Below are 16091 nucleotides of genomic sequence, written 5' to 3' on the forward strand. Positions count from 1 at the left end.
GCCTGCCATCATCTGTCAGTGTGGGATTTTAGAAATGGCCCTTGTGTTTGTACAGCTTAGGAAAGGTTAGTAGTACCATATGTTGCTCTTCACTTACCATCTCAAAGGGAGGTTTCTCTTCTTTTAAAATGTTGCCTACGCGTTCATCATTTTTAAACTATTGCTGACATTTGTTTGAAATGGATGATCCTAAAGCTTTTGTGTATTCTTTTTTTCTTGGACTAAACTGTTATTTACAGGGGGAGAGGGGCAAGAAAGGCTCTAGAGGGTCTAAAGGGGATAAGGGAGACCAAGGAGCGCCTGGATTAGATGCACCCTGTCCGTTGGTATGTTCTGTTTTATCAAATGTATTGTTTTAAGATGTGTTGGTGGGGAAAAAAGAACCTCCTTTGCTGCCAGCTATGATTTTCCTTTGGAAGCGTTCAGTGTCATCATGTCTCCACAAGAGCAAAACTGGTTTTGTTGCCTTGGAGTAACAGCCAGCCAATGTAATTGCCTGAGAATGACACAGGACACTCGAGCCGCATAACCCAGACCGGAAGCACATCTCAGTTATTTTCAATGGAATACGTTTGTGCCAAGATACACTGTCTGTAAATCTAGATGTAAATTTATAAATATGTATGCATTTTCATCTAAACTCATGCACTGCAGTGAACGTGCTGCCAGAAATGACCATAAATCCCAGGAACACTTGTGCTTCGTGCTTCTAGAAATTCACGTGCTGGAATTTCCAGTGAGGGTAGGAAGAATGGATGATTTGAAAACAGATGAGATACTGTTCCCATCATCTCCAGTTTAACTCACACTGATTTGTCGATTGCAGAAAAACAGGCAGCTGATCACACAGACAAACTAAAACAGAGAACAGTGCCATATTGGGTATGCAGCATAGTGCCCTGTGACAGTCCCAGTGCAGGACCGTGCCTGTCCTCCGGTGCCATGGAGGTGACTGGCATCAACTGAAATAACGATAGTGGTTGATTTCATAAACAGGGTCTCCGAGGTTTTAAAGGCGAGAAGGGTGAGCCGGGGTTACCTGGGCTGGACGGGCTGGATGCCCCATGCCCATTGGTATGGCGTACCTTCCCTTTCCTGCATGTTTGTTTGCTTTTATATCTTGGTTGTTATTTTCTGGTACCTCCATGTAGTTGCATGCCCTAGAGACGTATGACAGCTCTTTCCTCACCTCTCTCCATCCCACCTCCTTCAACCGCTGTTGTCAGAAACAGTCTTTTTCTTCCTATGATTCACAGCTGCTGCCAGTGTTACTTTATGGCATGAGGGAAAATGCAGCAGGAATGAGAATTTAAATGCTGCTTCAGTTCTCACTTTGCCTTCACTTTGAGATCTTCTGTTAGACTAATGCACGAAGGCTGCCTCTGCACTAGCTTGGTTTCTGAGCCAAGGAGCTGAAATGCTTTCATCCTTCATTAACATTAATTGCTTGTATGTGTTTAGCAGTTTGACACTGCTCTGTGTTACTCAGTCACTCTGAATATTGACTGGAAAAATACAGCTGTTAGAGGCCCATGTGAGACGTTACTAGACACCTCCCTCAGCTCCCACTAGATAATTCCTGTTTGTGATTCTTCCCTGAAATGAAAACAGTACCCACAGCATCCAAAATCTTGAACTTGGAATCACCTGTTTTCCCATATCTGTCTATTCTAATTGTCTATTCTAATATTAAAAAGTTAATTAAAAAGATCACTGTATTAGTGCTTCATTTAACCCAACTACTGAGGCACAAAAGGTATTCAGGAACACTTAACCTCAACTGATTTATAAGTATCCTATTAAAGAACACCAATTTATTCATTCACAGAGATCATTTGTTGACGTGCTGCATTTGGGCAAGGTTGTTGCCCCCTCCAGCTGTCTGCACCACTCCATAATACCCTGAGACTTGTGCTCTCTTGCCCTTCCTGCTCCCATTTAGCATGGCTAGGTTTGCTTGAGGATGACCTTTCCAAACCTTACATTCACTTAGAGATGTTTGCTTTCATTTGCAAGAGATGTGGTATCAGTTCCTTCGACTGGCTGGAAAAATGTATCCCGAGGAAAAACGCAATACCATATTTAGCAGGGCTTTCTAGTTTCCTGGGGAAACTAGCCCTGGAGTTGTCATTATGAAAGCCTCCATTATTTGACCTCTGTGAAGTGCCAGCCTTGGTGTTCCTTCCAGCACTCCCTCCTCAGTATGCTCAATAACCATTGTCTCTTCATAGCAGCATGGTGACTACTTGCAAAGCCTCAGTTGCCACTCTGTCAATTCCAGGTAGTACAAAGCAAATCTCAGAAGCAAAATCATGCCTGTAAAGGAACAAAAGCCATGTGTTTCACCTCCCACTGCCAATAGCCAGAATTCCTATGGAATAAGTTTGGTCTGAGTACAGCACCTAATTTCACAGGTGCCAGGCACAGATTCTGCCTGTGCCCCCACAGACTGCCTTTTGTTTGTCTCTGCCTTTCCTGGCCAAATTACAGTGCACACCTCTTCATGCCTTTTTTTTAAGGAAACTTGACAGAAAATGTGGTAAGAAAATCTGTAAGAAACATAGATGCTATTTTTATTTACACAAACAGCATACTGGCATGCAAGCTAGCTTGAGAACTTGAGTAAGCATGGGTTTTGATCCAGCTTGTTTAAAAGCTTAGCATCCTGCTGACACACCCATGTGCATAGCTTATGGAGGCCATGAACTAATGATTTACACATTGATATGTGGATGGAGATACTTGATACTAATAAGCATGTCCCATTTCCATTCTCTGCAAATTAGCCTGCAACAAACACTTCCTTATGACCCTGGTCTTCCTTTGATCCCTACACTATAACTCTGCCTTTCCATTCCTTCATGAACCTAACTTTCCATTTCCTCCTGCAACGCACTGCACCAGTCACTCCTACCACCACCAGAGTACCAATGGGAATGCCACAAGTTACCCAGTAGTCAATTGATCTAAAGTTCAGCATTTCCCCATAGTGGGAGGAGAGGGGGGTGAAAATATACCACAAGGAGGACCGTAGTCCAAAAAATTGATTCAGAAAGCAGCATGGTTGCAGCATCAGGACACTATCAGTTCATGAGTCTCTTCTAAGCATCTTTCTGATAGGTAGTTTTTGTCCCAGTATGCTACTGTGCATTTGCTTTTCTATTTGCTGTGTTTTGTTCCCTTCTCAAATGGGATGTACTTTCTCATGAGGTACTTGAGGAAGTGAGAACTGAGTCATTTGACTGAAGAAATGTGCCTGCCTGGCTCTTTGTACAATCTCACTGCCTGTAGAGGTGTTCTCATGGGGAACAGAATTGGCCCCAGAGCTTCACATGCACACACAAGAAGTATTTGACTTCATGCTGCAAATGTAGCTTCTTGGGCCTGATTTTCCAGCAGCTCATCTGCTCAAGAGCACATTATTATTAACACTGGGTTCCTGTTTTCTCTTGTTACATGCTAATTAATGTCAGTTATTCACAAACACATTTCTCAAATGCTTAGTCTTATATATTTTAGTGGCAAAGTCCTTGAACTATCCAACCTTCAACATAGAAAAATAATAAAATTGCATCCTGGCCTTGTAGCCCAAGGTTTTGGAGTTGCAGAGTTGAGAGGGTATTTTATAGAAATTTCACTGGTTTATTGGGGCAAAAAACACAAAACCAACCATTCAAAGAGCCAGCTGAGATCCTGGAGCAGGAGCCTCTCAGAGGCAGGAGGGGACAGCTGAGCAGTCTGCCACGTGATAAAGCAAACCTTTCAACACAGGGTGGAAAGGAGATGGAATTTTTTTCCAGGCCCTCCTCAGGAGCCAAAGTTAACGCTGCCCCTGGGGTTTGCCTGGCCTTGCTGTGCCAGGCACGATAACCCACCTCAATGCTATAGAGCCCGGTCTAGGATATAGACCTGCCATCTTGTGTTCTTCATGGCCAACCTCCTGCTATGCTTTCCTAGCTGAACAGGACCTCCTCTGTTCCTCTCTTCCCTGAGGGAAGCCTGGTTAAGCACCTTCCTTGGAGAAACGTGCACAAGTTTATGGCCCTGGTGTGAGCCTGCAGGCAGCCCCTCCAGCCCCAGCCTTGCTTCCAGCTGGGCTCAGCCACAAGCCTGGGTCACTGCAAGGGGGTGAGGAATATCTGTCCAACTATTCCTCCAACCCTGGTTCAGACTGTTTGTTGCAGCTGTAATAGTGAGCCCATTCCTTTTATCCTCATTCTTTGCACTGTTTTCTGTTTCCTAAACTGCTATTTTCATTCATGCTTCTGCAGGGAGAAGACGGCCTTCCAGTTCAAGGCTGCTGGAATAAGGTAAAACGATCTTGGAAATGGTGGGGCTGTGCTGAGTTGGCAGTGCATGCTGTCTGGCTGAGTGCAGCATAGGTGTGGAGGCATGCATGGGTTTTCCAGCACCATACCTCTGAGAAGCAGGAAGCAAAACTCTCCTTTGTTTTACACCAGCGTTCAGTTTTGTGGGTCGAAAAAGGAGAGAATTGCATTCCCCATGGCTGAGGAATTGGCACTAACGTTTGTTTATCTTTTCTTTTGCAGTGATTGTTCTAACCCTGGACTGGCCTGTGTGTGTTATTGTACATAGAATATTTATTTTTATACAGCATTCTTCTCTGAAATGCTCAAAGTTATGCATTTTTACAAATTATCAAGAAGCTGCATATTTTTTGTACAGGAAATACTAGATCTCCCTTCGTCCCTGTTTGTCAGTTCTCTGTGTATGTCTTCATTATGCTTGTTTTGTCATGGAGTACAGCTGTAATATTTACATGATACGTGTGTGCACATGATGGATATAGGAACTTAATAAATTATTGCATTAAAAGTGCCCAAAAAAACTGCCCTGTATACCTTCTAAAGCAATTTTTTTTCAAGCTGGAGTCATTCAAGATTATTTCAAAATACGATGTATTTTTATTAAAGAAAAACATTTACAGGTTTTTGTTGATTCAATTAAGGTATTCCTGGGAAAACACACAGTATAATGGGAACTTAGAGATTCCCTGACTCATCGTTGTGGAACAAGATGATGTTTCATGAGCAGATTCAGACAGCCAAGTGCAACCCACCACAGTTCCTTAGGGTGGCCCAGTGCCTGTGCAAGAAACAGAACACCTCAAAGGCCATACTGGCTGACTCTTGCCTCTGGCCTTAGCCATTACTTACCTGGATTAACTCCCATGATGATAAGTCCAGGAATTTAAGAATCTTCCTGAATCATGGGCCTGCAACTACCTTCATTTAAAATCAAACATATGGTAGAATACCTTGATGATATCCTAATGAATATTTATTAGATAAACCAATCCACGTAGCTCTTTTAATGCTAACCAAAGTTGCATGGAAGTTTGGAGTGCGTCATCATAATTTGCATGTGTACATCTTAACAATCCTCCTTGTCCTACCTTTGTTAATGTCTAAAGCCTAAATTATCCATTAAGAAAATAATCAGACTAAATGAACATCACGACATGCTCAGAAAGTTAGCAGAAATGTGGAAACCTGAACTGAGTTTCCTCTAAGAAGCAGCAGAGTTTCTACTGCCCTGAGTCTTTTGCTCCCTGCCCCACAGCTCCGCTCTCGGATTGCCCTGGGAGTCAGAAACTCCCTGTAATGTTCATTGTTTTTACAAACGTGTCTTTCTATGCCAACATTGTCCATTGGATGAAACTCTTCCACGTGCAGTGAGATGCTTGGGGTGCTGGAAAAGAAAGAAAGCAAACTGCAGAATACTGAGAGATTCTTGTTTTCTCAGTACCATTAACATAAAAAAGAGCAGTACTTATTTAAGCATGGATGCCATAGGGCTCTAGTGTTTTAATTAGGCACCTGTTGAACACAAAGCAATAAAACCCCAACCAGCTGGCAGGATTGGTTTGAGAAGGTGATAGCAGCAGCTGCATTGAATGTCTTATCTGGTCTTATAACATTGGACCCGTAAGGTAGGTAGTTTGAGTGCTTTACTCCTTCCTAAAAACGCTGTCTATAGTTCATCCCCAAAACATACAGATCCACAGAAGAATCTGCTGGTAACTTCTGTTCCCTTTGCTGTCTGTCATATTTTTCTTTTGTAACTGTTGCTTGTGGCTGTAACTGCATGGGAGGACTGCTTTTGTTTGGATTTGCTCCATCATAAAAAAGATGGTGGTGTTGTCTTAACGTAACTGCCTGCCTATCACAAGGGTAGGAAAACAGTAACGTGTGCGGTGGTTGCTGCTGACCACAGCCTGCCTTTGTTGTGTATTTTGAACTGAAGCAGATAGGTGTTTCAGACTGCATGAACACGTGGGCTGTGGGAATAGAAAACTCATCATCCACTATGGATAAATTAGGGGTTGCAAATCAGAGTGCAATTGTGCCGACCCAAATATAAGTGCCTCACATTTCTAGAACAACCCCAAAGAACTGAAGTTGGGTTTGTGCCGTGCCAAATGCAATGGTTCCATTTCTAGATCCCTGCCTGCTAAAATATGTAGCTAGGCTGTCGCTGTTTGTTGCTGTTAGCTCTGACTGGCTGTTCTCATGTGAAATCCTTTGTCTGCTGCTTCAAGGGTCAAACTCCTTGGCTGATAGCCAAAAAGTGAGATGAGTCTGGGGGTGGAGAAGCTTGAGAAATGACAGCCAAAAAAAAAGAAAAAAAAAGAAACAAGAGGGACCTTCCTGAAGATTTGCTGAGATGCTTTGCAAGTTCCCTCCTTGGAGCTTAGGAAGAGTTCTTCAACTGCGCACCAGGAAGCTGTGCCTGGATAATGGCAGTGCGGGAGTCAGCGTGACAACACTCTTTGCTTTGCTTCCTGTCTTCTCTCTGAGGCCAGTGGCAGAGCTGGAAAATGACACCATTTATATTATTCATATTTTTTCCTTTGGTCCTTTTCACTTCAGTCTATTGTTGTGGTCAGACTCTTCAGATGAAGAATCAGGCTCATGTTCCAGCAATCGCTGTATAAATGAGTGCAAGACAGACAGTATTTCAGTGGGGGGATCCTTTGATCCAGGAAAGAAATCCTCTTGAACAGTTGTCTTCCAAAAAGTCAGACAAGCCCCATGTGTTCAGTTCGGACTGCTGCTCTGAGAGGGCGTGAGGAAACCTTTTCCTCACACACCACCTTCTCCTGGTAAAGGAGAAAGTAGCTAAGCCTTTTGCTGAAAAGGGAAAGCCGTGCTGGATTTTGAAGGCATGAAGTACTTCGTCAGAGAAAGAAAACGAGGACTATGGACAACAGAGTTTCATTGAACTGTTCTTTTGCTTCCTGTACTTTGCTTCCTGGAGGTGTTCTCTCTGGAGCCCTCAAGAAATGCACTGTTCTGAGGTCCTTCTGGTGGGTACCTCTCCACAGGTCTACTTACAGATGGAAATTAATGATCACAAGGGTTGAGTCCCACAGTGACGTGTTCTAATAGATTCAGGTTAAGGAAATGATGATTTGGCAAGGTGCTGCGGGGTGCCACGGATGCTTCCCAGCCGCTGGAAGTCAGGACATCCAGCTGGGGATACTTCATACCAACCCAGCTTCCCTCACTCAGTTCCCATTGCTGAAGGTTAAATTCCATTTGCATGTACTCCATAGTATTTTTCCACCAAAGCTCTTGCAATATGTTAAAAAACTGAAATTAATTACTGCAGATGTATACTGCAGACATGACTCATAACATTTCTACTCCATTGAGTACCTTGGGAATCCAATTTATCCAAGCATTAAAACATATATTTAACTTTGTGCGTGTGATTCCCGTTGGCCTACTATTTGCATATTTAAGTACTCTGGTGAATCAGGGCCATTATTACAGCTAATAATGTTATCTAAGCCATTAGGCAGAACTAAATCATAAGCCACTCTTGTTTCTTCAGAGAGAAAGAGCTGATTGTGAGTTCATACTGATCTATTTTAAAGTTGAGAAGTAGTAACCTTCATTCAAATAGCCTTGGTCAATTCATCTGGAATAGTCCTGCCTTTCTGGAATCCCATGGACACCTCTTCTCACCATTGCACAGAAAGTACACTTCTAATGTAACTCAAGAATTAACAAGTCCTACTTCTAGTCTCACCTGAACAATAGAACCCTAATTGCAATTTTTATCTTTACTCCATAAGTACAGTAGAAAGGCAGTACGTTGTTTCAGTTAGGAACCAGGCTGATGAGAGGGTTTCTCTGTTTTATTTGTAGTTCTTTTTATGTTGTTTTTTGTTTTGAGGGGGGGAGGGAAAAGGGGAGAACCTGACCAGAACTGCAGGCGGTAGGTGTGCATTTTTCCTTTTTATTATTTTTTTTTTTTTTTTAGCAAAAACAATTATGTATATAGTTTGATAGCATTTCTTCTACATTTCTTTTTATTAATGATATTTTTGGAGCGACGTGTTGGCTCTTTTCTAGAGTTTCCCTTTAAATATATTTTTAATGGGCTTCTGGAATAAGTTTGTAGGAGTTCCTGACCCAAAGTGTCCTGAGGACATTCCTGTTGTGTTGTTTATTTTTTCTCCCTAAGTGCAACAGTAAGATGGTGCTTTCCATAGGCAAACCAATTTTCAGCAGGGATGAATGTATCCCCACAGGCCGTGCCTAGGGACCAGGTGCCAGTGAGCTCTCCCGGACAAAATGGTTTCTCTAGAACTCTACACCTAGAGAATTTAAAAGGGCTATGTGACAGGCCAGCTGATTGGTCTCTCCTGTTCTTAAGTGGTCTGTCATAACAAAATGAGTCTGGCAAGAGTCACTGTGTTCTCTTCAGTAGCATTCTACAGCCTAAAATCTCACTGACTTAGCTAAGAAGCTCTGAACCAGCCAACCAGCCATTAAAGATGCTTCTTGAGAACGGCACGCTCTTGGTAGTTACTTACTATATTATTGCTATTGTTTTCCCCTCTAAACCCAGCAGTTTACTTCCTCTTGAGCTCGTCCTTGGGCTTTGCTTCACACTGAGCATACTCAACGAGATGATGCTCTGCTGGATGAAGGCAACCATTTCTTCTACACATTTTGTTTCTCCCTTTGCCCCGTATTGCTTCCTGTTTTTCATGGCCCAAGCAAAATGGGTATTTTCTCTTCTGCATTTTTTAGAAATGCTCAGTTGATCACATTTTGATCATTCTTCCAATCACTTTTATTTATTTATCCTTCCTGCCTTCTTGTAGCCCTTTGTTGTCAAAACAGAACAAGAATTAAGACTGTACATGTTAGTCGTTTCAGGAGTGACTGTAAAGCTTCTACTGCTTAAAATGCTACATAGCAAGATCAGTTTAGCTTTATAGTTTTCCTTTGATTGTTTGCTTGCTGAAGTTATCAAATAAATGCTTTTTCTCAAGCAGAAAGAATTTAGTCAGGATATTGGAGGTTTTTTTTGTTTTGTTTTGTTTTTGTCATTTGCTTAAGAAAATCCTGCTAGACTCAAGGTTAGTAAGTTAAATGTGTTAGTGATAGATGTGAGAGGATCTTGTATCCTTGCTTTCTCTTGGCTGTGTTTGCCAATCCATTGTTCCCAGCAGGGTTTTGCTGGGAGCATGAAATTCCATTTTGTGATAATTCCATTGTTTTCTCACAATACTGTTACAAAAATATTTCTTCAGTAAATCTTCCCTTCTGCTCTCCTGCAAAGATTTGCTTTTGCTCTGATGTTGCACGCAAGTGGCAGAGCCATGGAGAGAGCAGCTTCACCCTCCTGGAGAGTCTTGTAGAGAAAGCATGCCATCCCTTGGTGCTCGCATCTGGAACGCTCACATCATTGGCACTGCAGCCAACTCTCACCTTTGTGCAACCTGGGCACCACATCGTTTGATGCTGGTCAGATGTGAGTTCATTAATCCCTGCAGGAGGATGATTTCTGAAGCAATTAGTTGTTACATAAGTGGTTTCCTTGAATGGTATGAGAGAGATTTTTAGTTTTTCTTTGGTGGCATAGAACGCGCAGTATTTGATACAGCCGTAGTGATGAGTTATGAGTAAACACTGACAGGGCATTGCTTCTGTGCGTCTCTTGAACACTGATTGAGATATCTGAGTCTGTATTTGCTTTTTACACTGCTTATACTGAACTTGTATTAATATTAAATACAGAATACTATTTGGCTTTCATTGCTGAAGTGCTGTAACGTGATTTTGTATTAGTGGTCATTATTGTTGTTGCACTGCTGACTCTAAGGTGTTATTTCAACTCCTTTTGATGCAGCTTGGAATTTTTAGGCCTTTAAGAAAATTCCACACTAAATAATTGATCTGAGGGAGAGAACAAAGAGCTGTTCTTTCCCATCATCTTTTCATCCGTAGCGGGAGTTTCTTCAGCCAGAACAAGTATTTGCTTTTTCTTTTCTACTTTTTCCTCAGTAATTCAAGAGCTTTGACTATTCTTTTGTCTTTAAAGCATACGTATTCCAGGACAATCTGCATTTGTTACGTATGATGTACATACTTTCTTTTCCCTTTTATAAAAATACCTGTTTACTTATGCATAGTTTGTCTTTTCTTTTAACGCCAGCTGATAAACCGTGAATTCTCTGACCTCTTTTCTCACTTGGGGATGATTTTCAGATCAACACTGTAAGGAAACCACGCCATCTGCTGCTAGTTGGTCACCCTGCTGACTGGGAACTAGGTGGGTAGCACATCTCAACCCATTTGGTAGATGGACAGAAGTACCAAATATACTCGTACCACTGCACCAGCCGCATGGAAATAGCTGACTACAGGACAGGGTCCCAGAGTCCGACTTGGTGCCTGTGCTAAGGGAAAATCAGCAACATCAGTGGAGCTGTATTGCTGGAGGCCACAGATCCCAAATCCTCCAGCTGCTTGACCAGCCTTATCCTAAAACCTGAAATAACTCGGCCACAAAACACAAAGCTGCTTGAGTTGTGACACTGAGAGGAATTTAGCAAACAGGGAAATGGAGCCAAGACCAGAGAAAGCAGAGGCTGACTCTGAATGGCTCTGCTGTACTTAGATCACCATGATTATCGTTTTGGTGTGATGTCCTGTTCCACTAAATACTGAGGCAATCAATAACGAGGTGTGTGCCACTCTCAAAACCCAAGAGCTGTTTGTTAAGGGACCTGGTTTAAGTAAAATCTGATTATTATTATTTTTTTTTTAAGAATAATTAGGGAGAACAAACAAAAACCCAAAAGACAGAGCCTTTGGGGATGGCAGAACTTGGCCTGTTGGCTTGCTTTTGGCAAGGCATGGTGACAAGGGGAAAGTTCCTTTGGCTTCGAATGCCGTGACAGCTATTGTGGTGATCGCACTGTACGCAAGCGGTACGTTCATCTCGTCTAACTTGAGACATCTAAAAATTAGACTGCTACCCCAGAGCACGCTCCTCTTGGCTAAACAGGAGTTCAATATCTGAATAGTGTTCCTTTAGAGGTACGGAGGGGTGAGCAGAAAGAATCAGCTGTGTCCTTTCAGTCTCTGCTCAAGGCCCTAACGTGTTTAATTATTCAGAGGAGACATTCCATACGTGCGATCACCATGCCACTTCTCCCTGCACCTCGCCTGTCTGTGGCTATTGTTTCTGAGCTCTGGAGAATAAAACCCTACAGATTATTCCTTAACTGAATATAATATTTCCTCTTTTTTTTTTCCTTCCTCATTTTTTTTTTTTTCTGTATTTCCAAAAGATACTGTTGTCAGTCCAATGATACACTCCTATTTTAATAATAGTCTACAACAAGAAAGTTCTCCAAAACATGAGGATTTAGCTTCTCTACTGTATTGAAGCGCTTGCTGTGCACAACCTACTAGCACTACAAAGCCATGCACGCTGCAGAGGGTGGAGGAGGTATGGCTGCAAATGGAAAAAGCAAAGTCATGACAGAAATATGGATTACTTGCTCAGTTATCACGTGTTATCTACTGCCATAATATATACACACATCAATTTTGATCATATTAGGCTATCCTGACGACATGACAGCACTTGTACTGATTTGATAAAACTCCTGGATTACATACGTATCTAAGTCAGAGCTTCCAGAGAACTTAACATCAGCGCACTGCCAAGGCTCCCCTGGATGCCCGCCAGCTTAAGCAAGAGTGAGGCCATAGCTTTCAGTTCTGACATTATGAAATATTCATTGCTATGTTTGAGATATAACAACTTCTGTCCAAAAGCGAGAGTGCCATAAACAGGCTGCGCTTCTGCTCACTGGTGAGTGAGGCAGTCAGCAGTCTATAACTGCTCTGTCAATAGATAGGTTGTTTATTTTGACAAAGTAACAGCCTGTGCTTGCGCTCAGAAGTCAACCGGCAGATGGTCTTTGCATAACCTAGCAAGGGCAATCTCCGCAAGCTCTCAATCCAACACTGTCCATTTTCTGCCTGAGGAATGCCAGTTGTTTACAATTTTCCCCCAATGACTAGTTTTAACAGATCAGAACACGGAGCTACCCCGACCAAGAACATCGGGTGATCAGTCATCCTCTGTGCACAGCAGGAATGGCGGAGAGAACCACCTCCATCACGTCCTCACCGTGTAACATAGGCAACCCCACTGCCTGCTTCTTTTGTGTGTCACAGCTCAGCTCAGCTCTGACCAGAGCTGGGAACTAAATGTACTTGGATCCTTTTTTACAAAAAGACATGAACCTCTGCTATCTCACAACAGCAATAGGATGGTGCCCCATACATCCACCAGTAAAGCTGCAGTCAGCTTCATCCAGTTCCGGCACAGAGGTTCCCATCACTAGTGCTTTCATCCCAGGAGCCCTGCACAGCCAAGCACCCAAGGAGAAGAAAGAAAAGCCCGTTGAGGTAGGGCTGTAATGAGAAACCACTCTTCTTCACGCACCACAAACATTCTGAGCCCAAAGTGGGGGGAAAAAAGTGATTCCAAAGCATCAAAGCACAAGTGTTCGGTTCTTGTTGAGCAACTTGTTTTATTTCCATTCTAAAGCCCAGCTGTTGTAGGCAGAGGATCTCAGTAGGATCACAGCGAGGGGCACCCGGCTGACACCAGTCACACCCTTTCCTTTGGGAGACACCGTGGTCCACAGCGTACGTAACCCAGAGGAACACCTTATAGCTCAAATTCCTTACCGAGTGCAGTTGTGTGGGGGCACAAGCATTTCCTCCGACAGAGCCAAGCTCCAGCTCCAGCCAGCCGGCAACCCTCGGTGGCTTTTCCAGCAACAAAGAGATTGCTGGATGCACGGTTGCCTGCATGGCCGCGCTGGAGCCACCTGCTCGGCGCCGTGCCTTCCCCGCAGCCCCCCAGCATCACCCAGGAGAAGGCAGCGCGCGGCGTTAGCGCACGAATGACACCAACAGCCCGTTATACGTAAGGCTCTCCCCGAGATCAGCCGCGGAGGCGCGTTAAGGCGCCCGATCGCTTCGGCACCGCCGACAGCCGTCAGACTCGCTACGCAAGCGCTCGGGGCGCAGCGCAGGGGTCTCCCGTCCGCACAACGGCGGGGGGAAAGAAAAGCAGACCCTGCGCTTGCATTCGGCCGGCAGCCCGGCGGCGGTCGCTCGCACCCGAAGCGCTCCCGCGACACAAAGAGCGCCGAGTCCCTTTGTTCGGGAGGCGGCCGGGGCTCCGGCCGGGCCCGCTGCCCGCAGCCCGGCGGGGGACGCGGGGGAGGAGGCGGCGGCGGCCCTGGGGCCCGGGGAGGGCGGCGGCGAGAGGGGGGCCGCAGCGGGGCCGGGGACTGACTCCTCCTAGAGGCGGTATGCGGCGCGGGAGGAAACCCCTGCCACCCCCCTCGAGAGGAGCCGCCGCCATCGCCATCCCAACGTACGGCACGGGCGGGGAGCGGCGGCTGAGGCGGAGCGAGCGGGGGCCGGGGGGCGGCGAGAGACCGAGCGCGGCACGCCGAGAGGAGGCGGCGGGAGCGGCAGGTGAGGGGCGGCGCGGGGCCGCGGGCGGCACTTCTCCCCGCCCGGAACCCCCTCCTCCGCCGTTTCTTTCTCCGCGCCGGGAGCGGAATGGCGGCGGCGGCGCCGAAGGGAGCGACGGCCGCGGGGCGGCCGCTGGGGCGCTAGAGGACGAAAGGCCTCTCCGGGAGAGCCGCAGCGCGACGGGGCTCGGCGCTTCCCGTTCCGGCCGCCGCCGCCGCCCCTCGGCGGGGAAGCGACGCGGCGGCGGGAGAGAGCTGAGGGGGGGCGGCGGCGGGGGAAGGAGGGGGGCGTGCGCGCGGGAAAGCGGCGGCAGCGCCTCCCCGCCGCTTCACCGTAGGGCGCGTGCGCGCTGCCGGCCAATGGGAGCGCACGGCCCGGCCCGCGCGCAGGTGTGGCTGGTGCTCCGGCCAATCGGAGGGCGGGGCGGGCACGCAGCGCGCGTGCTAACGGTCGGCGCCGCCTCAGGGCCGGCCCGGTGGGCGTCGTGTAAGGGGCGGCGCGGGGTCTCGAGGGAGCGTCGCGGCTGGGTGCTGCTGGCGGCGTGTGCGGGAACCGCCTGCTTTGGGCTTGGAGGAGCAGATGTCAGTCTGCGAGTGAAGCGGGAAGAAGGCAGAGCTCTTTGCGACAAGCACGAGGAAGCTGCTGCTGGCTGCTCTGGGCTCTGGGGAGGGTACGATTCCCAGAGGAGGGCCCGGCTTGCAGAAGTCTGCCTTATTTCCTTTGTGTTGCGCAGCTGTGGGAGATCTGGTGGCTGTTAAATCCCCCATAGCAACACGAGGATGTTGGTGTTGCAGTGGAGTAGGTGTGAGGCGTGCCCAATTAGGGGTGGGAATGCTGATTGCTTTAAATTGCCCAAGCTTGGTGATGTGGTGTTAGCCACGTGTAGACACTGCTCTTCCAACACGGCGAGGATGGACTTTGAGTAAATGCCATAGTGATGGCTTTATTGGAGACTTTAGTTAATAAGGGCAAACCCAGAGGCAGTGCATCAGTTGGCAGTGAGGGGGCTGGTGTGGGTGGACTTGAGTGCTTTTCAGCTGATGAGCTCTCGGCATTTAATTGCATCACCTAACGAGAACAACTGGGGCAGCATCACTCAGCTTGTAGATGTTGGCAGCCTTGATGCAGTTCAGATGGGCGCACAGTGTAGCTGTGTCAGGGTCAGCTGATCAGCATCCTCCCAGGTAAACCAGACCCCTGCCTGTGGGAGAGATGAGCCTGCCAGGGCCGCTGTTGCACTTAGGCTGATGGAAAATTGTGCACATGTTCCTGCTCTGATATCTGTAGCATGTTTGGAAAAGCGCCTGGGGAAACCGAAAGCTGCCTTGAGGGTAGGGGAAGAGATGGGTGAGACTTGCAGAGGCCAAGAAATTAATTTAAAGATAGAAGAATGAGCCAAACATGTTTAATTGCACACAAAAGTGTATGTATTGTAACAGTGCCCTGGAGCAGTGTGCTTAGTTGTTATACAAACATGTTTGATCTGATAGAAAACCAAAACGCAACCAAAGTATTGTCTGTGGATGCAAACCTTGTGATGTTTGCTTTTTGTATTTCATTCCTTTTGTCCCCATTGATTTACAAGCAAATGGGATTTGGGTTACTACAGCAAATATGTGAGACGTTAATGCAATTTAGATGCGTACTCCTCAGTAACATATTCCTCTGGTACAGAATGCTGACTGCTGATTTGTCCGTCTTGCACAACTTCTCACTCCCGTGTAAATGCAATTAATGCATTGCTTGGGGAATGCTGTCACTTAAAGCTGCTTGAAGTGGCTTCTGCCTTTTAATCCCCACCTGTAAGTGGAAGTTTATGAGCTCATTTACCACCCTGGCGATCCCAGGCTGGCAGTGCTCTGGGAACTCCAAATGGGACAATGAGCAGCATAAGTTTTGATGTGTCCGTGTCTGGTAGTTTTGCTGATTTAATCTTTTCCAACTTGTATTGTTGCACCCATGTAATTTTTCTTAGTGCATGCGATATACTATGTGGCTGATAGAGGGGACACACCAGGGTTTTATGGACCGCTGCAGACCTTCCGGTAGTTGAGTTGCCTTGACATCATGAGCAGAATCAGCATTCAGATCAGATTGTTGTGAGCACCCACCCTTCAATTTGGCTGTCTGGGATGAGCTGGCTTCATTGAATGTCTGGGACAAGTGACCTGTGCAGAAGAACCAGTTTGTCCTAAGCTCCTCATCGACTTCAGAGGAGCAGATTTTGATCTGTTACATTGTAACAAAGACTAT

The 16091-nt window shown here is 46.0% G+C and overlaps 1 protein-coding gene across 1 annotated transcript in view; it reads left to right on the forward strand.

Annotated features, from left to right (window-relative positions):
• COL13A1 (collagen type XIII alpha 1 chain) overlaps window positions 1–6595 on the forward strand; it is a gene marked incomplete at both ends in the record, with an annotated part of 51425 nt that extends 44830 nt beyond the window's left edge. Inside the window, 3 exons of the mRNA XM_079536239.1 lie at window positions 240–326; window positions 4272–4310; window positions 6563–6595. Of these exons, the coding sequence (XP_079392365.1) occupies window positions 240–326; window positions 4272–4310; window positions 6563–6595 (159 nt within the window). The remainder of the gene's footprint in view (window positions 1–239; window positions 327–4271; window positions 4311–6562) is intronic.
• Window positions 6596–16091: the final 9496 nt, after the last annotated feature.

This window comes from Tetrao urogallus (genome assembly GCF_951394365.1).
Source record: "Tetrao urogallus genome assembly, chromosome: 5".
Taxonomy (NCBI): Eukaryota; Metazoa; Chordata; class Aves; order Galliformes; family Phasianidae; genus Tetrao; species Tetrao urogallus.